This window comes from Oncorhynchus kisutch, linkage group LG29, assembly GCF_002021735.2.
Source record: "Oncorhynchus kisutch isolate 150728-3 linkage group LG29, Okis_V2, whole genome shotgun sequence".
Classification (NCBI taxonomy): Eukaryota; Metazoa; Chordata; class Actinopteri; order Salmoniformes; family Salmonidae; genus Oncorhynchus; species Oncorhynchus kisutch.
Genome location: NC_034202.2, coordinates 32,444,087 through 32,468,114, shown reverse-complemented (window position 1 = coordinate 32,468,114; position 24,028 = coordinate 32,444,087). Strand labels below are relative to the sequence as shown.

The 24,028-nt window shown below is 46.2% G+C and overlaps 1 protein-coding gene across 6 annotated transcripts in view; it reads left to right on the top strand.

Moving 5' to 3' along the window:
- Positions 1-13,054, top strand: part of LOC109873763 (signal-induced proliferation-associated protein 1) — a 44,011-nt gene extending 30,957 nt beyond the window's left edge. Inside the window, exons 10-17 of one of the 6 annotated variants that reach the window (XR_004206141.1) lie at positions 419-808; positions 1,086-1,230; positions 1,322-1,454; positions 2,561-2,659; positions 2,894-2,957; positions 5,698-5,776; positions 8,809-9,771; positions 10,447-13,054. Coding sequence is in view for 5 of the 6 variants with exons in the window: in XM_031809042.1 (XP_031664902.1) it covers positions 419-808; positions 1,086-1,230; positions 1,322-1,454; positions 2,561-2,659; positions 2,894-2,957; positions 5,698-5,776; positions 8,809-9,000 (1,102 nt within the window). In the remaining variant the exon portion in view is untranslated. The other 5 variants (XM_031809042.1, XM_031809045.1, XM_020465462.2 and 2 more) reach the window with 5 other exon arrangements.
- The last annotated feature ends 10,974 nt before the right edge of the window (positions 13,055-24,028 follow it).

Here is a 24,028-nt window from a genome sequence, read left to right as displayed (position 1 = left end):
TTACTGCAGCCTGGTAAAGGAGGAACTTCTCAGACAGAGGAAAGGCAACACTATTAACAGGTTTCGCTATGTACATGTCAAACTGGCTGGTGGAGCTATCTACAGAGAGAGAACCCCTCATTGGTAGATATGGTTCTGACGTGTTTAAGAACAACCCCAAAAGTGTGGCCACTCTCAGAATGTTGTTACATCTTATAATAGGGAAGGACACCTCTTGGATTTCAATGTTTTTTCATAGGTAAATATATGTTTTTATTGTTCTGCAAAATCCTCAGAGGTACTGCTCTAGAATACTGTACCATTCATGAATAAACGGAGTGTATTAAAAGGGAGGTATACATTTCTGTAATATTTATTCAGTAATACCATCTTGTTAGTGAAACATTTCTTGCTCTCCTGCTGTCTCTAATGGCTCCAGGAGTTTCTCAGAGTTATACCAGAAAGCCATCCAGGATGCAGAGCGTAAGCCTGGGGAGGGCCAGTCTGGAGAGGCCTGGGTGCTGGACGAGAGGGAGGAGGAGGAAGACATGGAGGAAGAGGAGCGGGAACAGGGAGAGGGGAAGGAGGCGGAGACGATGGAGGGACCAGCAGAGGGAGGAGAGGCTGAGGACAGGCTGTCAGAGACTGGACAGGGTGAGGAGGACCAGGGGGACCAGGGCTCCCTCCTCTCCCCACCCAGCCTGCCTCTGTTACGGGCCACCTCCCTGCAGGACCACCCACTCAACCAGACCGTGGAGCTCACCCCCTCCCAGCTAACACGCAGCTACTCCCTAGAGAGGCACCCGTCCTGCCGAGACATATGTGACAGGTATGTGACCTCCACCCTCAGCCCCATCATAAACCTCAGGTTATTTATTCCTCAGAGGATTCTCTGACATCCTTGTCAAACATCATGGTTTTCACTAGGTATTATTGTGTGTGTTTATGGTTTCATCGAATGAACTCAAATTTTAGCCCAAATCTCAGCTATCCTGAAGAGGTCTAGATTAACTAGTTTGCCCTCCAGATTGGATTGGAAAGTCATTAGTGTAAGTAGCGGATTTATAATCTGTATATGTCTCAATCTTTGTGTCTCTCTGTGACAGGCATGTGTATGACAACGTGGGTGTGAAGTTGAAACATCACATCTATGAGAACCCAGGGGAGCTGAGAGACGCCACGCCTGACCTCATCCTGGCTGTCAAACCCAAGATGCCCCTGGACGAGGAGCAGGCACAGAGACACACACAGGCATGGAGACAAATGACAATCTGGATAATAATCTGATGAAGATCCCCACCCCCTAGTCTGACTGTTTCTATCTCTCTCTCTTTCCCTCTAGTTTGTGGGGGCTGAGTTGGGTGAGGAGAGGCCATCAGCGAGTGACCCCTCCCTGTCCTCCACCCGGTTGTCATGTCTGAACAGAGCGGAGAGAAACTCCCGAGCCCTGAGCCTACACAACTCCATCACCAAGAGTGGGTGTTCCACCACACCACTCACTCTGTCCTGCATAACATCCCAATTCCTCTCCAATGTCCTTACACACCTCATTACCATCACCACATATCAACTACCCCTAGGTAGACGTCCTGGTTTTAGGTGAGGATGGTGATGTGTGTTGTGAATCCCATTTCCCATGTATTTCTCCTGTTTATTAACCAGCACTTTAACACAATAGTGTCTATTAGAGACTCTGCTCAGCGATGTTGATCACCCTCCTAGTGATGGCAAACAGACAGTTGTTCCACTGCCACAACAGCTTGAGAGTGAGAGCAGTAAAACAAAAGAAAGCTAACTGTAAAGAGAGAGAGGAGTAGCTATGATAAGAGAAGGTCTATGAAGGCCAGGCCGTCTGAAGGCCTCTGCAGACCCTGTGCCAGCTGATGAGGCCATGCCGAATGGTGCTGAAATGGAACAATTACAACTGTTCAAAAATGCTCTCTGCTGTAATTGAGACTCAAATCCCTTTTTAGCCCCCAGACCCTTTCTCCCCTAAACCCCTCTCCTCATTATCCTCCTTTAGCCCTCCCTTCCATCCCCTTTGTCCCTCTTCTTTCATCTAGGCTGCCCCCTATCCCCATAACCCAATATGCCCCCGCCCCTCTACCACCCCCTACCAGCTACACACCAAAGGAGGGCCAGATGGGGGGTGGGCTTTGGGCTGCCTCAAATCAAGGATCCCTTTTGGACCATCTGCTCTCTCTTTCTCTGCCGTGAGGCTATGAGACTCATCACAGTGTTTCTGTAAGAGCTCACTCACTCATCTTCTCAGCAGATACTTCAGCTTTCTTGGAGGAGATGGTCTCTGTTTCCCTCCCCACACTCCAGAAGGCCGTCACACACAGAGATTGAAAGAACCCACTTCTCGCTCTCACACTGCAGCTAGTCGGGCAGCGCCACCGAGGCAGCAAAGCATTGTGGTAGCACCCCCTGGTGGTGGCTCTTTGTCCTTGTTGAACCACAGAAGGCATTTGCCTGCTCATAAATCCCACAATTCTGTTGTGTTGTCATGGTCTGCTGCTCACCTTGTTGATATGCCTTTGTTATGAAAGCCCATTGAAACTCTGTTTCTCTCTTCCAGTCCTGTCGGAGACCACAGATTCCTCAGAGGAGGAGTGGCAGTCTATAGCTGATCTAGCCACAGCATGCCGCAGCATCCTAGAAGCCTTGTCACGTGAAGGTAAGAAGACATCTATCTGCATGGGATGACAACAGATTATGTTATTTTACTAAATGCATCTACAGCTGTCATATTTGATACATTACCACAGGAAATTGTCAAATTAGCACTGTTGAAAACAAAATACTTTATTTTCTATCGAGTGTATATGGCTGGCTGTGTATGACTGGCTCTGTGTGGTTGGGCTCAGTGACTAACATGGGTAAGTGATGTGTCATATTTCACAACGTAAAGCAGGAGATGGGACCCAAGGAGCAGACTCCCTGACAGATGGCAAGCTAAAGGACATGAAGGACAGGTGGGTTTGGGTCTCTAGCTATACACGGCTGGTAGCCTAGTGGTTAAAGCGTTGGGCCAGTAACCAAAAGGTTGCTGGATTAAATCCCCGAGCTGACAAGGTAAAACTCTTGTCTTTCTACCCCTGAACAAGGCAGTTAACCCACTGTTCACCGGTGGGCTGTCAATGAAAATAAGAATTTGTTCTTAACTGAATTGCCTAGTTAAATAAATGTTAAATATCAAATGAAAAATAAATACATGCACACACTGAGATTGGATCACTGTAGACCTCTATGCATGTCTCTCTGTGTATGTGAACTCCAAATGGTGTCTGACTCATTGTCCTTTGTGTGGATCTTCCTGTGGGAGGTTGTAAATCAGAGATGGACTTTTGAACAGTGTGCATATTTCAGCCTCTCTGTTGCTCATCATGATACTTGCTCTTTGGCATATTGCCTGTCCTTAGATCTCCCCTCATCATCTCTCACACTCTCTTTAACTCTCCAACTCTTTCTCTCCTGCTGTTATGTAATTCTCCTTCTTTCTCTCTGATTAATAATCATTTGGCGGTTGCTTATATTTGTCCTATTTCATACGTGTTAATTGGACATGTACTTTTGTGCATATCCCAACTCCCCCTGAGACCCCCCCAGAGAGTGGGGTCACAGCCAGTACCTCAGCCTCCTCTCTGTTTGACTCAGTGTGATGGCATGCTCCTCTTTTACCCCATTCCCCCCTTTATTGTGTCTCCCATTCTGACTCAAAGTCTCTCTAGCTCACAAACATACATCTATTTTACTCACTGTCTTTTCACACAAACACAAAACAGAGAGGATACAGGCAGCGCCGGCCCCAGGCATGAGCGACATAAGCTGTCTCCTAGGGTGCCCGACCGACCACCTGTCAAAAAAATATATATATATACACTACCGTTCAAAAGTAACTTTCTTCTGAAACTCGTCAGTCTATTCTTGTTCTGAGAAATGAAGGCTATTCCATGTGAGAAATTGCAAAGAAACTAAAGATCTCATACAACGCTGTGTACTACTCCCTTCACAGAACAGCGCAAACTGGCTCTAACCAGAATAGAAAGAGGAGTGGGAGAAAGTTCTTTGTTTCTGGACATTTTGAGCCTGTAATCGAACCCACAAATGCTGATGCACCAGATACTCAACTAGTCTAAAGAAGGCCAGTTTTATTGCTTCTTTAATTAGCACAACAGTTTTCAGCTGTGCTAACATAATTGCAAAAGACGGCCTCCCGGGTGGCACAGTGGTCGAATGCACTGCGTCGCTAGCTTTGCCGCCAGAGATTCTGGGTTTGAGTCCAGGCTCTGTCGCAGCCGACCGGGAGGCCCATGGGGCGGCTCACAATTGGCCCAGCGTCGTCTGGGTTAGGGAGGGTTTGGCCCGGCAGGGATGTCCTTGTCTCATCGCGCACTAGCGACTCCTGTGGCGTGCCGGGCGCAGTGCATGCTGACCAGGTCGCCAGGTGTACGGTGTTTCCTTCGTCACTGGCTTCCTGGTTGGATGGGCATTGTGTCAAGAAGCAGTGCGGCTTGGTTGGGTTGTGTTTCAGAGGACGCGTGGCTCTCGACCTTTGCCTCTCCCGAGTCCGTACGGGAGTTGCAGCGAGGAGACAAGACTAACTATCAATTGGGGTGAAAAAATAAAAAACATAATTGCAGAAGTTTTTTTTAATGATCAATTAGCCTTTTAAAATCATAAACTTGGATCAGCCAACACAACGTGTCATTGGAACACAGGAGTGATGGTTGCTGATAATGGGCCTCTGTGCGCCTATGTAGATATTCCATTAAAAATCTGTAATTTCCAGCTACAATAGTCATTTACAACATTAACAGTGTCTACACTGTATTTCTGATCAATTCAATGTTATTTTAATGGACAAAAAAATAGCTTTTCTTTCAAAAACAAGGACATTTCTAAGTGACCCCAAATTTTTGAACGGTAGTGTGTATTTTTTTGGAACTCAATCTGTTGAGAGTTAGTTGAATACATCAAGTGCATTTTCGAAATTTGGTTGACCCTCAGAAGTTTTTCTCTTGTCATGTCAGTTACTAACAGTTACTCAATCAGCTAACAATTTTTTTGATTGGTCATTTAGTCTAGCCGGGGCCTCCCGAGTGGCGCAGTGGTCTAAGGCATTGCATCGCAGTGCTAGAGGCATCACTACGGACCTGGGTTCGATCCCAGGCTGTGTTGCAGCCGTCCACGACCAGGAGACCCGTGAGGCGGCGCACAATTCGACCAGCATTGTCTGGGTTAGGGGAGGGTTTGGCCAGCCGGGATGTCCTTGTCCGGGGATGTCCAGGCAGGGCGCATACACACTGACTTTGGTCGACACATTGGGGTGGCTGGCTTCCGGGTTAAGCGAGCAGTGTGTCAAGAAGTGGGGTCGTGTTTCGGAGGACGCGTGGCTCTTGACCTTTGCCTCTCGAGTCCGTACGGGAATTGCAGCGATGGGACAAGACTGTAACTACCAATTGGATACCATGAAAAAGGGGTAAAAAAAGAGAGAAAAAAGTACAAAATAAAAAATAGCCAGCTATCTAAACTTGTGGTTGAATTATCGACAGGGCCACTAAAATGTTTTGCCTGCGAGGTGGTGTGGCCCCCCAACAAAATTTTGCTCAAGGCCCCCAAAAGGCTAGGGCCGACCCTGGATACAGGAAACATACAGAGAGCACCAAACTATGTGCATTATACTTAGTGTGTGTCTCTGTCCCGTTTCGCCAGTGACTCACCGGGCCACCTGGAGGAGAAGGTGTCCCAGCTGGAGGACATGCTGAAGAGGCTGCAGGACGACTTGCAAAAGGTACTCCCCATTCAGATGGCCAACCACAGCCCCTCCCCAGACCCCCCCCCCCCCCCCCCCCACAGCATCCTGCCCACACAGTGACCCCACGACCCCCCCATCCCGTCCACTTACCCCCCACCCTACCTTGTACCCCACCCTCCCTTCTCCTCACCCAACCCCCTGATTCCTAATGCAGACAGACAGACAGACAGACAGACAGACAGACAGACAGACAGACAGACAGACAGACAGACAGACAGACAGACAGACAGACAGACAGACAGACAGACAGACAGACAGACAGACAGACAGACAGACAGACAGACAGACAGACAGACAGACAGACAGACAGACAGACGGAATGTAGAAGTAGGGTGGGCCAAGCAAAAGAAACCTGTCTTGTCATTGGGCAGGGTGAACAGAGGAGGTGAGAAGATTGGCTGGAGGGACTTTGGGCAACCATGCTCACTCTCTCAACACTAAGTGGCCAATGGCAGTAGAGGCAAGTACAGCATGAGATTTTTCCTCTGTTGTTGCGTTGAGAACAAAATAACAATTGGAAATGGAACTACTAAAAAACAGACCTGAGTTAATTAACCCAATAACCCAAAATGACCTGTGGGGTCCTTCATGGATGTGAACGATGTAAGCAAAGTTCCTCCTCGCAACCCTGAAGGTCTGACAGGCTGTCAGTCATCCCTGTGTGCAGCCTCAGGACCTCAGCACCATTTCTCCATTCACAGGCTCTTCTCTGGGAAACATGGGGACTTGGGGATGGATGACCTTTGAAGCCTTCAGAACTACTGAATGACTAGCTGCTCTTGTAGTGTTGGTTACACAATGTAGAGCATCTGGAGAGGAAAGGAAGACTGAAGCAAATAGGAGAAAGGGTGAGAAAGAGTGAAAGAAGGAGAGAGAAATGAAGAGGGTTTGGAAGCCTCCCAAGCAACTTTAAACACATTTGGGTGAGACATGATTCCTTTGTTACAGTAACGAAGGTGTTTCATCTCTGAGGTCAACTGAAACCCTATGGTATGCAGTGTGCTATATCTCCAACGTAGTCCTTTTCACCACTCAAATATCAAAGAGACGCCACACTGCCAGTGTTTAAAACTGCTATCCAACTAAGTGAATGGCATTCTAAGGATTTTAGTGCAAATGCTATTCGCTCAACTTCTTGAAACATGTGAGACATGAAGCACACATACAAATCAAACTCTGCAGATATTATGGTCACAATCCTGTGGCTATAACACCAACATAAACAAAGTCTTACCCTCTGTTTTCGTGACTCCCTACTCTTCCTCTGAACACTCACCATTAACACAGTGTTATCATCAATCTAGACAACACACAGACATTAACAGTCAGGGACAATGAACAAGGAAGGAAGATGACCTAACAGGGACATGCCACATCAGATGATCCATTTTCTCTGTTGTTTACCTTCTGCCCTGGTAGAGTGAGTGAGCATGGTTGGTTATGGGCTGTCCTAGTCCTATAGTATGTCCAGCAGAAACAAGTAGGAATTAGCTGAGACTGTGGGAATTGTGTTACCTCAGAGTAGCTGGTTAGGTTCCATTCAGAAGTGTGATGTGAAACATGGACTACTTTTGGTTAGTCTTTGGTTTCTGTCTGACTGCCAAGGCAGGAGGGTTGACGGGACTGGAGATAGTGTAGTATGGCCCAATGAACACCCACCTGATGTGGTGATGATCATTGGTTACTTTGCTTTCTGGTGGACTCTCATCTTTACATTTATTCATTTTCCAATTCTGAGGCTGAGTACTTGTTATTTCAGGTGTATTGACTTGCTCCAGGGCACAGTTGCATTATGGTCCACTAGGGAGTTGAACCAGCAAAGCCATACAGTACTGCTGCTACCAAAGATAATTCCTATTGACCCAGATTGATGATAACTGGTCTCATCAATCATGAATTGTTATTGTCAACTATCCGTAACCTGTCTCCTCCTCATCCCACGACTCACTGACATCACATCACACCAGACAGACAGATGGACAGAGACGGACAGACAGACAGACGAGACAGATTGACAGGGGTCAGTCTGGATAGAACCCCCCCTCTGTGTAGATATTAAAACATATCGACATCATTACATAAGTCAAAGGTGTGGGGAGGCAATATAATTAAGCAATAAGGTACGAGGGGGTGTAGTAAATGGCCGATATACCACAGCATAAGGCTGTTCTTATGCATGACGCAGTGCCTGGATACACCCCTTGGCAGTGGTATATTGGCCATAAACCACAAATCCCTGAGGTGCCTTGTTGCTATTATAAACGGTTTACCAACGTAATTAGAGCAGTAAAAATAAATGTTTTGTCATACCTGTCAGTTAAAAGGTTTAGTGTTAAAACAATAATGCTGTTGGTAACACTGGTTGTGCTGGTAGTGGCCCCTGTCTGTTTGTCTACCCTAAGCCTCCGATTTCCTGTCTCTGTCACAACTCTTGATACAGTTTGTGAAATAGCAAACAGGAAGCATTTACTATGGCAAATCACCGCTCTAAAAATTGCAATAGCTGATTTCAAACTGAATTCCAAGTAGTGAGAGATTAGGGTGACCCCTGCTGCTTGGTTGATGAGGAATGCAAGACATTTTGGAGCTTGGGTCTTTATGGAAATCTCACTTGTATAACAATCAGCTACATTGGAAATAAAATGTTATGCCAATTCCTCTGCTCTCGTTTAATGAGAGATTGATTTATTAATTGGTTGTTTGGTCTGGAACAAGTGGTTGCCATAGTAAATCTGTCTAAACATTTCCTCCATACTCCACTTCTCCCTATGGAGTGCTTTTATAGAAGGAAATTGGTTTGTATTTGCGTGATTGAGTGCGTGCGTGTATCTGGTGTGTGTGTATACTTCTCTAGTACCCTGTCTTGCTTGCACTGCTACCACAAGGCATGTATGTGTATGTTTGTGAACCTGTCTGTCTGTGCGTGCCTGCTGTCCAGCCCAGTCCAAGCCAGCCCTCACCCACCTCCACCCACACCCAGACCCCTCTCACCCCTCCATCCATCCCAGCCATGGTGGTCTGACAGACGGGTGTTGTTGTGTGCCACTCCCTGGCAGGAGAAGGAGGACAAGGCGGTGCTGCAGGCCGAGGTGCAGAGCCTCAGGCAGAATAACCAGCGGCTGCAGGAGGAATCCCAGAGCACCGTGGCCCGCCTCATCAAAGTCACCGAGCTGCTGTGCAATGTCAACAAGCCCTGCTAGTTCTGTCACAGTACACAATATGTGTACACAGACACACAAACACACACAAACAAACGCACACACACACAAACAAACGCAGACAATCAAGATCATAAACACATTCCGGACACACCACATTCAATATTGTATACAAACACCCATGCACAATACATCAACATACTCTATTACTGTTGCTCACTGTATATTAATACAGACACACACACACACACATGCATAATACTCTGCATTCTGTAGAATGATATTTGAACTCTGGACCAGCCCATGAGTGTCAAACCAACTGAAAAACATCCCTGAGTCATTTCTCACCATCTGATGGTCTTCTCAATAGCTTGACCAGTTGAGAGGCATATCCAGGGTTGCTCTTTACCCAATAGTGTGTTTCTTTGTACCGTGAGTGTGCGCGTGCGTGCATCACCATGGTTATTTTATCTTGCTTCACATACTTGACAAGTTGGGCAGAATAGCAATTGCGTAAAGCTACCCAATTGATTTAGATGAAGAGACACATGTGCAGCATGTTTGATGGCTGTTTATTTCAATTGACCCAAAGTGTGTGTACAGTATGTAAACAGTAGTCTCTCTCCTCTCTGCTCAACCCTCTCCATGATATGCAACGTCTCGGACTGAGAACAAACAGCTCAGCTGTGCACCATTAGAGGGGATGGCCTTGGAGCTACATAGGGAAAATGACATGCATGCAGGCAGCCTGCTTGAAAAGACGGACTGATGCATACAGACCCTGCCTCTCTCTGCCAACCTGCTCACAGAATGGTTAGTTCATTGTGTAGAGACACTATTCTCTCCCCTCCCTACCGCCTCAGCTTCATTTGAAGGGTTATGGAACAATAGTATTTCACATCTGCTTTCAGGGAATGAGATGCAATTTAGTTATAAGGGAATTGACTCACCGAATGCACTCAGAGAGCTGGTGGTGTTCCGTGCGAGTACTTGAGATGGATATGGAAGTGGATAATACCTTGGATGAGGATGAAACAATGGAACTTTATCCCTTAAAGAATGGCTGTAGAAGCTACACTGTAGAAAGTACACCTCCTGCTGGACTGAGCCATGCATTGCCACACGGCAGCTCTCCTTTCAAAGAAAAAAAACATTGTAGAGATTTAATGTAAACTGAACAGGATTCCTTTAGTGAACACAGCCATCTGTGTTCAATTATATTTTGTGTTTGTTTGTTTGCTGGCTACAATGATAATTCGTGTATTTGAAATGTATTCGGAAAGGTTCTAGAGTGGTTGACTGTGGGTGAGGGATTCCCTCATTTCATCTTTCTGTGTGTGTAACTACTGTATGTGTTTCTGCGTTGTTTTTGCACTTTTAGCATAACCTATATGGGCATGGGCCAGGGCACTATTTAACCTCCTGCCCAGGTTTATGCCTTGCTTGAAAAATGAAAGTGGATTTGATCTCACCCCACCTCATCTTCAGGTCCACTGCTGATGACGCCAATAACAATATGAGATCAGAGGAGGACGGGATTATTCCTCCTCCAAGACTATTCTGCCAAAAGACGCCAGGGCAGATCTCCTACACCCCACTCAGACCACTGGACCCAGCTGTGACACGCCCAAAATAACTAGACTTAAAATTTGGAAGGGATGCCAAACAATCGTCAATCACACTGTCTCAATGCTACTTTTTAAAGACCTACCCTTTTACTTCCTCTTGTGATTTTATTTTAGAGTCACTGTGATTGCCCGGTACCAGCAGATTACCATATATTCTAATGAAATAAAACATCTAAACTTGATCTATATGTGAATATGACATATACAGCTGAAGTGTTCAATGTGACATAGCGCATTCGGTTGTGTATGTTGTCCATTGCAGGATGGTTTAATATGCAGACCAGTGTAAATGGTTTAATATGCAGACCAGTGTAAATGGTTTAATATGCAGACCAGTGTAAATGTGGCCGAACAGGCTGTTTGATACATGCTGTCTGAAATGGTGATGCCTTGTTGGAAATGATTAGTAGAGTTGAGAAGTGGAAGAATATCTGATGTTTTACTGTGTTCTTCTGTATAGTTCTTTAGATTCTAGGAGGTTGTTGAAGCATGATACTGCACCAGGCAACTTCCTAGCTCCCCTCTCTCTCTGTGTGTGTGTGTGTGTGTGTGTGTGTGTGTGTGTGTGTGTGTGTGTGTGTGTGTGTGTGTGTGTGTGTGTGTGTGTGTGTGTGTGTGTGTGTATGTATGTATGTATGTATAAAAATGTAATAACTTATTAATCTTGCAAATGTGGAATTTCTTGTTGGATGTTTTAATACAAGGGGGGGAGGGAGGAAGCAATTACATGTGCTAAAAAGTTAAACTGGTATGGTGGGGGTTGGTTTTAAGGAATAATCTTTTTTTGTTAGAAATTCAAGCATAAGAAGACAGCAGGAAATATATTTCTGCAATGTTCTAGTATTTCTTGGGGAAATAATATTGGTTATCATTATCATATTACTATTGAGCTATTCATTCAGAGCTCCTACGTTCACATTCAATAAGGTCTCTAAAGCCACTAGGTACGTGTCAAAGAGTGACTCTCAGACTGTCCACAGAGGACCGGACAGACAACATGGTCAGACTGGTTCATGTGAAGGCTTCTCTCTCAGACATTCTGCCTACCTGAAAGTGTAATGAACGGTAACTCAGCTTGGTGTCTTCATTTCAGTTCTTTATGGTAGCAGACAGTGACAGGTTGTCATGTACCCTCCAGAATAGACAGGTGTGTCTGCCACATGACAGACGCAGATGTACGGTTGGTTTGTATGGGGTCTCTCCAGGGTCCGCTCTGCAGCCCTAATTAAATCTAAAAGAAGACCTAGAGTAAGATGGGTTTAGGGACCCCAGGAAATTGTCAAATGGGTTATATGAAGACGATATGAAGTTTGTGTTTTGTTAGGCTAATGGGAATTATTCTGTATAGCACTGGTTAAAGACCAGTATCTCCAACCCTATCAAAATATAATCATTTGATGCAGAAAAACGCAACTTTCCACAATCATTTGGACAAGTATAAACCATCCTCCAAATCACACTCTTGAGTGCACTTTGAAGACCCATTTATGCATCACAGAACATATGTCTGACACCTAACACAGAACGTATGTCTGACACCTAACACAGAACATATGTCTGACACCTAACACAGAACATATGTCTGACACCTAACACAGAACGTATGTCTGACACCTAACACAGAACGTATGTCTGACACCTAACACAGAACATATGTCTGACACCTAACACAGAACGTATGTCTGACACCTAACACAGAATGTATGTCTGACACCTAACACAGAACGTATGTCTGACACCTAACACAGAACGTATGTCTGACACCTAACACAGAACGTATGTCTGACACCTAACACAGAACGTATGTCTGACACCTAACACAGAATGTATGTCTGACACCTAACACAGAACGTATGTCTGACACCTAACAACACATTACAGATAGTAACAATTCAATAGGCTCTCACCTGCTGTAGGCTACTTCAGCTGGCAAATGATCTCCAACCAGCCAATAGGAAACCTGTGAGAAAGATCCCTGGTAGAGACATGTGGCTGTTCCCTCCTCCCCTCCATGCTGTAAGAGCACAGATAAATGAACAGTGTTTTCCTGTTATCCTCTTATTGGTTTGCCTTTTATGTCATGGCACCATCCTTACAGGAAACCATGGCATCAGTATATGCCCTACTTACCACACAGAGCTGGAATGTCAAGATAGAATACAGGACATGATTACCAGTAGAACTACACATGAAGTCATATCCTGGTGTAGGTTTACGGCAGGCCTGGGCTACACATCAGGTCAGAACGGTAGCACACATTATGCACTCAGCTCAGCCAGTTAAAGAGCTGACGTTACCATAACCAGGCAGTGGCACACTGCGGGAATGTATTGTAAAACACAAAAACATGTTTTCAGTATGATGCCACCTCTAAACCTGTTCTTTCCCTCACAGGAAGTCAACTGACTAAATGTTGTTCATGTACTGTGAACTGGAGGACATGGCAATAAAGAATCCTTTAGAAGTGATTGGTGTGTCCATGTTGTGATTCTCAATGTTTCGTTCTTTCTGAGACCTGACAAAGGGTGGTGTTGGGAAGCTGATATCACTTTGTTCAATATATCATTGGGGATTGTTCTTTTCATGCTATTCAGTGTAATAAAAAGCTACATATCGATAACAATGTAACAACAAGATTACAAGTCCTGATTTGAGGGCATCATTAGTTTTACTCTATCTGGTTAATGAAATCTTACACAAAGGAGAGGTGTTCTTATGGGGGGGACCTTCATGTGTGTATAAAATATTATTGTTCTCTGATTTTTTATTCATAGATTTGAGATGGTTATGAAAATGTTATGAAAAACGCTATATACCCAGTGTTTAGCTGGAATGCAATGTTCGTATCTTGTATTTGACTGTGATTTGTGGTTGTCTCATCTAGCTATCTTAATATGAATGTACAGTAAGTAAGTCACTCTAAATGACTCCCAACTGTAGTGTCTCTGGGTAAGAGCCTCTGCTAAATGACTCCCTACTGTAGTGTCACTGGATAAGAGACTCTGCTAAATGACTCCCTACTGCAGTGTCTCTGGATAAGAACCTCTGCTAAATGACTCCCTACTGTAGTGTCTCTGGGTAAGAGCCTCTGCTAAATGACTCCCTACTGTAGTGCCTCTGGATAAGAGCCTCTGCTAAATGACTCCCTACTGCAGTGTCTCTGGATAAGAGCCTCTGCTAAATGACTCCCTACTGTAGTGTCTCTGGGTAAGAGCCTCTGCTAAATGACTCCCTACTGCAGTGTCTCTGGGTAAGAGCCTCTGCTAAATGACTCCCAACTGTAGTGTCTCTGGATAAGAAACTGCTAAACGACTCCCAACTGTAGTGTCTCTGAATAAGAGCCTCTGCTAAATGACTCCCTTCTGTTGTGTCTGGATAAGAGTCTCTGCTAAATGACTCCCAACTGTAGTGTCTCTGGATAAGAGTCTCTGCTAAATGACTCCCAACTGTAGTGTCTCTGGACAAGCGACTGCTAAATGACTCCCTACGGTAGTGTCTCTGGATAAGAAACTGCTAAATGACTCCCTGCTATAGTGTCTCTGGATAAGAGACTGATAAATGACTCCCTTCTGTTGTGTCTGGATAAGAGCCTCTGCTAAATGACTCCCTACTGTAGTGTCTCTGGGTAAGAGCCTCTGCTAAATGACTCCCTACTGCAGTGCCTCTGGATAAGAGCCTCTGCTAAATGACTCCCTACTGTAGTGTCTCTGGACAAGCGATTGCTAAATGACTCCCTACTGTAGTGTCTCTGGAAAAGAGCCTCTGCTAAATGACTCCCTGCTGTAGTATCTCTGGATAAGAGCCTCTGCTAAATGACTCCCTACTGCAGTGTCTCTGGATAAGAAGCTCTGCTAAATGACTCCCTGCTGTAGTGTCTCTGGATAAGAGCCTCTGCTAAATGACTCCCTGCCGTAGTGTCTCTGGATAAGAGCCTCTTTTAAATTACTCCCAACTGTAGTGTCTCTGGATAAGAAACTGCTAAATGACTCCCTACTGTAGTGTCTCTGGATAAGAAACTGCTAAATGACTCCCTACTGTAGTGTCTCTGGATAAGAGCCTCTGCTAAATTACTCCCTACTGTAGTGTCTCTGGATAAGAGCCTCTGCTAAATGACTCCCTGCTATAGTGTCTCTGGATAAGAGACTGATAAATGACTCCCTTCTGTTGTGTCTGGATAAGAGCCTCTGCTAAATGACTCCCTACTGTAGTGTCTCTGGGTAAGAGCCTCTGCTAAATGACTCCCTGCTGTAGTGTCTCTGGATAAGACCCTCTGCTAAATGACTCCCTGCCGTAGTGTCTCTGGATAAGAGCCTCTGCTAAATGACTCCCTGCTGTAGTGTCTCTGGATAAGAGCCTCTGCTAAATGACTCCCTGCTGTAGTGTCTCTGGATAAGAGCCTCTGCTAAATGACTCCCTACTGTAGTGTCTCTGGATAAGAAACTGCTAAATGACTCCCTGCTATAGTGTCTCTGGATAAGAGCCTCTGCTAAATTACTCCCTGCTGTAGTGTCTCTGGATAAGAGCCTCTGCTAAATTACTCCCTACTGTAGTGTCTCTGGACAAGCGACTGCTAAATGACTCCCTACTGTAGTGTCTCTGGACAAGCGACTGCTAAATGACTGCCTACTGTATAGTGTCTCTGGATAAGAGCCTCTGCTAAATGACTCCCTATTGCAGTGTCTCTGGATACGAGCCTCTGCTAAATGACTCCCTACTGTAGTGTCTCTGGGTAAGAGCCTCTGCTAAATGACTCCCTACTGTAGTGTCTCTGGACAAGCGACTGCTAAATGACTCCCTACTGTAGTGTCTCTGGACAAGCGACTGCTAAATGACTGCCTACTGTATAGTGTCTCTGGATAAGAGCCTCTGCTAAATGACTCCCTGCTGTAGTGTCTCTGGATAAGAAACTGCTAAATGACTCCCAACTGTTGTGTCACTGGATAAGAGCCTCTGCTAAATGACTCCCTACTGTAGTGTCTCTGGAAAAGAGCCTCTGCTAAATGACTCCCTGCTGTAGTGTCTCTGGATAAGAAACTGCTAAATGACTCCCAACTGTTGTGTCACTAGATAAGAGCCTCTGCTAAACGACTCCCTACTGTAGTGTCTCTGGATAAGAGCCTCTGCTAAATGACTCCCTACTGTAGTGTCTCTGGACAAGCGACTGCTAAATGACTCCCTACTGTAGTGTCTCTGGAAAAGAGCCTCTGCTAAATTACTCCCTGCTGTAGTGTCTCTGGATAAGAGCCTCTGCTAAATGACTCCCTGCTGTAGTGTCTCTGGATAAGAGCCTCTGCTAAATGACTCCCTACTGTAGTGTCTCTGGGTAAGAGCCTCTGCTAAATGACTCCCTACTGCAGTGCCTCTGGATAAGAGCCTCTGCTAAATGACTCCCTACTGTAGTGTCTCTGGACAAGCGACTGCTAAATGACTCCCTACTGTAGTGTCTCTGGAAAAGAGCCTCTGCTAAATGACTCCCTGCTGTAGTGTCTCTGGATAAGAAACTGCTAAATGACTCCCAACTGTTGTGTCACTGGATAAGAGCCTCTGCTAAACGACTCCCTACTGTAGTGTCTCTGGATAAGAGCCTCTGCTAAATGACTCCCTATTGCAGTGTCTCTGGACAAGCGACTGCTAAATGACTCCCTACTGTAGTGTCTCTGGAAAAGTGCCTCTGCTAAATGACTCCCTGCTGTAGAGTCTCTGGATAAGAGCCTCTGCTAAATGACTCCCTGCTGTAGTGTCTCTGGATAAGAGCCTCTGCTAAATTACTCCCTGCTGTAGTGTCTTTGGATAAGAGCCTCTGCTAAATGACTCCCTATTGCAGTGCCTCTGGATACGAGCCTCTGCTAAATGACTCCCTGCTGTAGTGTCTCTGGATAAGAGCCTCTGCTAAATTACTCCCTGCTGTAGTGTCTCTGGATAAGAGCCTCTGCTAAATGACTCCCTATTGCAGTGCCTCTGGATACGAGCCTCTGCTAAATGACTCCCTACTGTAGTGTCTCTGGGTAAGAGCCTCTGCTAAATGACTCCCTACTGTAGTGTCTCTGGACAAGCGACTGCTAAATGACTCCCTACTGTAGTGTCTCTGGACAAGCGACTGCTAAATGACTGCCTACTGTATAGTGTCTCTGGATAAGAGCCTCTGCTAAATGACTCCCTGCTGTAGTGTCTCTGGATAATAGCCTCTGCTAAATGACTCCCTGCTGTAGTGTCTCTGGATAAGAGCCTCTGCTAAATTACTCCCTACTGTAGTGTCTCTGGATAAGAGCCTCTGCTAAATGACTCCCTACTGTAGTGTCTCTGGACAAGCGACTGCTAAATGACTCCCTACTGTAGTGTCTCTGGAAAAGAGCCTCTGCTAAATGACTCCCTGCTGTAGAGTCTCTGGATAAGAGCCTCTGCTAAATGACTCCCTGCTGTAGTGTCTCTGGATAAGAGCCTCTGCTAAATTACTCCCTGCTGTAGTGTCTCTGGATAAGAGCCTCTGCTAAATGACTCCCTATTGCAGTGCCTCTGGATACGAGCCTCTGCTAAATGACTCCCTGCTGTAGTGTCTCTGGATAAGAGCCTCTGCTAAATTACTCCCTGCTGTAGTGTCTCTGGATAAGAGCCTCTGCTAAATGACTCCCTATTGCAGTGCCTCTGGATACGAGCCTCTGCTAAATGACTCCCTACTGTAGTGTCTCTGGGTAAGAGCCTCTGCTAAATGACTCCCTACTGTAGTGTCTCTGGACAAGCGACTGCTAAATGACTCCCTACTGTAGTGTCTCTGGAAAAGAGCCTCTGCTAAATTACTCCCTGCTGTAGTGTCTCTGGATAAGAGCCTCTGCTAAATGACTCCCTACTGTAGTGTCTCTGGGTAAGAGTCTCTGCTAAATGACTCCCTACTGCAGTGTGTCTGGACAAGCGACTGCTAAATGACTCCCTACTGTAGTGTCTCTGGAAAAGAGCCTCTGCTAAATGACTCCCTGCTGTAGTGTCTCTGGATAAGAAACTGCTAAATGACTCCCAACTGTTGTGTCACTGGATAAGAGCCTCTGCTAAACGACTCCCTACTGTAGTGTCTCTGGATAAGAGCCTCTGCTAAATGACTCCCTATTGCAGTGTCTCGGGATACAAGCCTCTGCTAAATGACTCCCTACTGTAGTGTCTCTGGGTAAGAGCCTCTGCTAAATGACTCCCTACTGTAGTGTCTCTGGACAAGCGACTGCTAAATGACTCCCTACTGTAGTGTCTCTGGACAAGCGACTGCTAAATGACTGCCTACTGTATAGTGTCTCTGGATAAGAGCCTCTGCTAAATGACTCCCTGCTGTAGTGTCTCTGGATAAGAGCCTCTGCTAAATTACTCCCTGCTGTAGTGTCTCTGGATAAGAGCCTCTGCTAAATGACTCCCTATTGCAGTGCCTCTGGATACGAGCCTCTGCTAAATGACTCCCTGCTGTAGTGTCTCTGGATAAGAGCCTCTGCTAAATGACTCCCTGCTGTAGTGTCTCTGGATAATAGCCTCTGCTAAATGACTCCCTGCTGTAGTGTCTCTGGATAAGAGCCTCTGCTAAATTACTCCCTACTGTAGTGTCTCTGGATAAGAGCCTCTGCTAAATGACTCCCTACTGTAGTGTCTCTGGACAAGCGACTGCTAAATGACTCCCTACTGTAGTGTCTCTGGAAAAGAGCCTCTGCTAAATGACTCCCTGCTGTAGAGTCTCTGGATAAGAGCCTCTGCTAAATGACTCCCTGCTGTAGTGTCTCTGGATAAGAGCCTCTGCTAAATTACTCCCTGCTGTAGTGTCTCTGGATAAGAGCCTCTGCTAAATGACTCCCTATTGCAGTGCCTCTGGATACGAGCCTCTGCTAAATGACTCCCTGCTGTAGTGTCTCTGGATAAGAGCCTCTGCTAAATTACTCCCTGCTGTAGTGTCTCTGGATAAGAGCCTCTGCTAAATGACTCCCTATTGCAGTGCCTCTGGATACGAGCCTCTGCTAAATGACTCCCTACTGTAGTGTCTCTGGGTAAGAGCCTCTGCTAAATGACTCCCTACTGTAGTGTCTCTGGACAAGCGACTGCTAAATGACTCCCTACTGTAGTGTCTCTGGAAAAGAGCCTCTGCTAAATTACTCCCTGCTGTAGTGTCTCTGGATAAGAGCCTCTGCTAAATGACTCCCTACTGTAGTGTCTCTGGGTAAGAGCCTCTGCTAAATGACTCCCTACTGCAGTGTGTCTGGACAAGCGACTGCTAAATGACTCCCTACTGTAGTGTCTCTGGAAAAGAGCCTCTGCTAAATGACTCCCTGCTGTAGTGTCTCTGGATACAAGCCTCTGCTAAATGACTCCCTACTGTAGTGTCTCTGGGTAAGAGCCTCTGCTAAATGACTCCCTACTGTAGTGTCTCTGGATAAGAGCCTCTGCTAAATGACTCCCTATTGCAGTGTCTCTGGATACAAGCCTCTGCTAAATGACTCCCTACTGTAGTGTCTCTGGATAAGAGCCTCTGCTAAACAACTCCCTACTGTAGTGTCTCTGGATAAGAGCCTCTGCTAAATGACTCCCTATTGCAGTGTCTCTGGATACAAGCCTCTGCTAAATGACTCCCTACTGTAGTGTCTCTGGGTAAGAGCCTCTGCTAAATGACTCCCTACTGTAGTGTCTCTGGACAAGCGACTGCTAAATGACTCCCTACTGTAGTGTCTCTGGACAAGCGACTGCTAAATGACTGCCTACTGTATAGTGTCTCTGGATAAGAGCCTCTGCTAAATGACTCCCTGCTGTAGTGTCTCTGGATAATAGCCTCTGCTAAATGACTCCCTGCTGTAGTGTCTCTGGATAAGAGCCTCTGCTAAATTACTCCCTACTGTAGTGTCTCTGGATAATAGCCTCTGCTAAATGACTCCCTGCTGTAGTGTCTCTGGATAAGAGCCTCTGCTAAATTACTCCCTACTGTAGTGTCTCTGGATAAGAGCCTCTGCTAAATTACTCCCTGCTGTAGTGTCTCTGGATAAGAGCCTCTGCTAAATGACTCCCTACTGTAGTGTCTCTGGGTAAGATCCTCTGCAAAATGACTCCCTACTGCAGTGCCTCTGGATAAGAGCCTCTGCTAAATGACTCCCTACTGTAGTGTCTCTGGACAAGCGACTGCTAAATGACTCCCTACTGTAGTGTCTCTGGGTAAGAGCCTCTGCTAAATGACTCCCTACTGTAGTGTCTCTGGAAAAGAGCCTCTGCTAAATGACTCCCTGCTGTAGTGTGTCTGGACAAGCGACTGCTAAATGACTCCCTACTGTAGTGTCTCTGGAAAAGAGCCTCTGCTAAATGACTCCCTGCTGTAGTGTCTCTGGACAAGAAACTGCTAAATGACTCCCAACTGTTGTGTCACTGGATAAGAGCCTCTGCTAAATGACTCCCTATTGCAGTGTCTCTGGACAAGCGACTGCTAAATGACTCCCTACTGTAGTGTCTCTGGAAAAGAGCCTCTGCTAAATGACTCCCTGCTGTAGTGTCTCTGGATAAGAAACTGCTAAATGACTCCCAACTGTTGTGTCACTGGATAAGAGCCTCTGCTAAACGACTCCCTACTGTAGTGTCTCTGGATAAGAGCCTCTGCTAAATGACTCCCTATTGCAGTGTCTCTGGATACGAGCCTCTGCTAAATGACTCCCTACTGTAGTGTCTCTGGGTAAGAGCCTCTGCTAAATGACTCCCTACTGTAGTGTCTCTGGACAAGCGACTGCTAAATGACTCCCTACTGTAGTGTCTCTGGACAAGCGACTGCTAAATGACTGCCTACTGTATAGTGTCTCTGGATAAGAGCCTCTGCTAAATGACTCCCTGCTGTAGTGTCTCTGGATAATAGCCTCTGCTAAATGACTCCCTGCTGTAGTGTCTCTGGATAAGAGCCTCTGCTAAATTACTCCCTACTGTAGTGTCTCTGGATAAGAGCCTCTGCTAAATGACTCCCTACTGTAGTGTCTCTGGACAAGCGACTGCTAAATGACTCCCTACTGTAGTGTCTCTGGAAAAGAGCCTCTGCTAAATGACTCCCTGCTGTAGAGTCTCTGGATAAGAGCCTCTGCTAAATGACTCCCTGCTGTAGTGTCTCTGGATAAGAGCCTCTGCTAAATTACTCCCTGCTGTAGTGTCTCTGGATAAGAGCCTCTGCTAAATGACTCCCTATTGCAGTGCCTCTGGATACGAGCCTCTGCTAAATGACTCCCTGCTGTAGTGTCTCTGGATAAGAGCCTCTGCTAAATTACTCCCTGCTGTAGTGTCTCTGGATAAGAGCCTCTGCTAAATGACTCCCTATTGCAGTGCCTCTGGATACGAGCCTCTGCTAAATGACTCCCTACTGTAGTGTCTCTGGGTAAGAGCCTCTGCTAAATGACTCCCTACTGTAGTGTCTCTGGACAAGCGACTGCTAAATGACTCCCTACTGTAGTGTCTCTGGAAAAGAGCCTCTGCTAAATTACTCCCTGCTGTAGTGTCTCTGGATAAGAGCCTCTGCTAAATGACTCCCTACTGTAGTGTCTCTGGGTAAGAGCCTCTGCTAAATGACTCCCTACTGCAGTGTGTCTGGACAAGCGACTGCTAAATGACTCCCTACTGTAGTGTCTCTGGAAAGAGCCTCTGCTAAATGACTCCCTGCTGTAGTGTCTCTGGATAAGAAACTGCTAAATGACTCCCAACTGTTGTGTCACTGGATAAGAGCCTCTGCTAAACGACTCCCTACTGTAGTGTCTCTGGATAAGAGCCTCTGCTAAATGACTCCCTATTGCAGTGTCTCGGGATACAAGCCTCTGCTAAATGACTCCCTACTGTAGTGTCTCTGGGTAAGAGCCTCTGCTAAATGACTCCCTACTGTAGTGTCTCTGGACAAGCGACTGCTAAATGACTCCCTACTGTAGTGTCTCTGGACAAGCGACTGCTAAATGACTGCCTACTGTATAGTGTCTCTGGATAAGAGCCTCTGCTAAATGACTCCCTGCTGTAGTGTCTCTGGATAAGAGCCTCTGCTAAATTACTCCCTGCTGTAGTGTCTCTGGATAAGAGCCTCTGCTAAATGACTCCCTATTGCAGTGCCTCTGGATACGAGCCTCTGCTAAATGACTCCCTGCTGTAGTGTCTCTGGATAAGAGCCTCTGCTAAATTACTCCCTGCTGTAGTGTCTCTGGATAAGAGCCTCTGCTAAATGACTCCCTATTGCAGTGCCTCTGGATACGAGCCTCTGCTAAATGACTCCCTACTGTAGTGTCTCTGGGTAAGAGCCTCTGCTAAATGACTCCCTACTGTAGTGTCTCTGGACAAGCGACTGCTAAATGACTCCCTACTGTAGTGTCTCTGGAAAAGAGCCTCTGCTAAATTACTCCCTGCTGTAGTGTCTCTGGATAAGAGCCTCTGCTAAATGACTCCCTACTGTAGTGTCTCTGGGTAAGAGCCTCTGCTAAATGACTCCCTACTGCAGTGTGTCTGGACAAGCGACTGCTAAATGACTCCCTACTGTAGTGTCTCTGGATAAGAAACTGCTAAATGACTCCCAACTGTTGTGTCACTGGATAAGAGCCTCTGCTAAACGACTCCCTACTGTAGTGTCTCTGGATAAGAGCCTCTGCTAAATGACTCCCTATTGCAGTGTCTCGGGATACAAGCCTCTGCTAAATGACTCCCTACTGTAGTGTCTCTGGGTAAGAGCCTCTGCTAAATGACTCCCTACTGTAGTGTCTCTGGACAAGCGACTGCTAAGTGACTCCCTACTGTAGTGTCTCTGGACAAGCGACTGCTAAATGACTGCCTACTGTATAGTGTCTCTGGATAAGAGCCTCTGCTAAATGACTCCCTGCTGTAGTGTCTCTGGATAATAGCCTCTGCTAAATGACTCCCTGCTGTAGTGTCTCTGGATAAGAGCCTCTGCTAAATTACTCCCTACTGTAGTGTCCTCTGGATAATAGCCTCTGCTAAATGACTCCCTGCTGTAGTGTCTCTGGATAAGAGCCTCTGCTAAATGACTCCCTACTGTAGTGTCTCCTGGACAAGCGACTGCTAAATGACTCCCTACTGGTAGTGTCTCTGGAAAAGAGCCTCTGCTAAATTGACTCCCTGCTGTAGTGTCTCTGGATAAGAGCCTCTGCTAAATGACTCCCTACTGTAGTGTCCTCTGGGTAAGAGCCTCTGCTAAATGACTCCCTACTGCAGTGGTCTGGACAAGCGACTGCTAAATGACTCCTACTGTAGTGTCTCTGGAAAGAGCCTCTGCTAATTACTCCTGCTGTAGTGTCTCTGGATAAGAGCCTCTGCTAAATGACTCCCTACTGTAGTGTCTCTGGGTAAGAGCCTCTGCTAAATGACTCCCTACTGCAGTGTGTCTGGACAAGCGACTGCTAAATGACTCCCTACTGTAGTGTCTCTGGAAAGAGCCTCTGCTAAATGACTCCCTGCTGTAGTGTCTCTGGATAAGAAACTGCTAAATGACTCCCTACTGTAGTGTCTCTGGATAAGAGCCTCTGCTAAATGACTCCCTACTGTAGTGTCTCTGGATAAGAGCCTCTGCTAAATGACTCCCTATTGTAGTGTCTCTGGATAAAGCCTCTGCTAAATGACTCCCTACTGTAGTGTCTCTGGATAAGAGCCTCTGCTAAATGACTCCCTACTGTAGTGTCTCTGGACAAGCGACTGCTAAATGACTCCCTACTGTAGTGTCTCTGGACAAGCGACTGCTAAATGACTCCCTACTGTAGTGTCTCTGGATAAGAGCCTCTGCTAAATGACTCCCTGCTGTAGTGTCTCTGGATAAGAGCCTCTGCTAAATGACTCCCTACTGTAGTGTCTCTGGATAAGAGCCTCTGCTAAATGACTCCCTACTGTAGTGTCTCTGGATAAGAGCCTCTGCTAAATGACTCCCTGCTGTAGTGTCTCTGGATAAGAGCCTCTGCTAAATGACTCCCTACTGTAGTGTCTCTGGATAAGAGCCTCTGCTAAATGACTCCCTACTGTAGTGTCTCTGGATAAGAGCCTCTGCTAAATGACTCCCTACTGTAGTGTCTCTGGATAAGAGCCTCTGCTAAATGACTCCCTACTGTAGTGTCTCTGGATAAGAGCCTCTGCTAAATGACTCCCTACTGTAGTGTCTCTGGATAAGCCTCTGCTAAATGACTCCCTACTGTAGTGTCTCTGGATAAGAGCCTCTGCTAAATGACTCCCTACTGTAGTGTCTCTGGATAAGAGCCTCTGCTAAATGACTCCCTACTGTAGTGTCTCTGGATAAGAGCCTGCTAAATGACTCCCTACTGTAGTGTCTCTGGATAAGAGCCTCTGCTAAATGACTCCCTACTGTAGTGTCTCTGGATAAGAGCCTCTGCTAAATGACTCCCTACTGTAGTGTCTCTGGATAAGCGACTGCTAAATGACTCCCTACTGTAGTGTCTCTGGATAAGAGCCTCTGCTAAATGACTCCC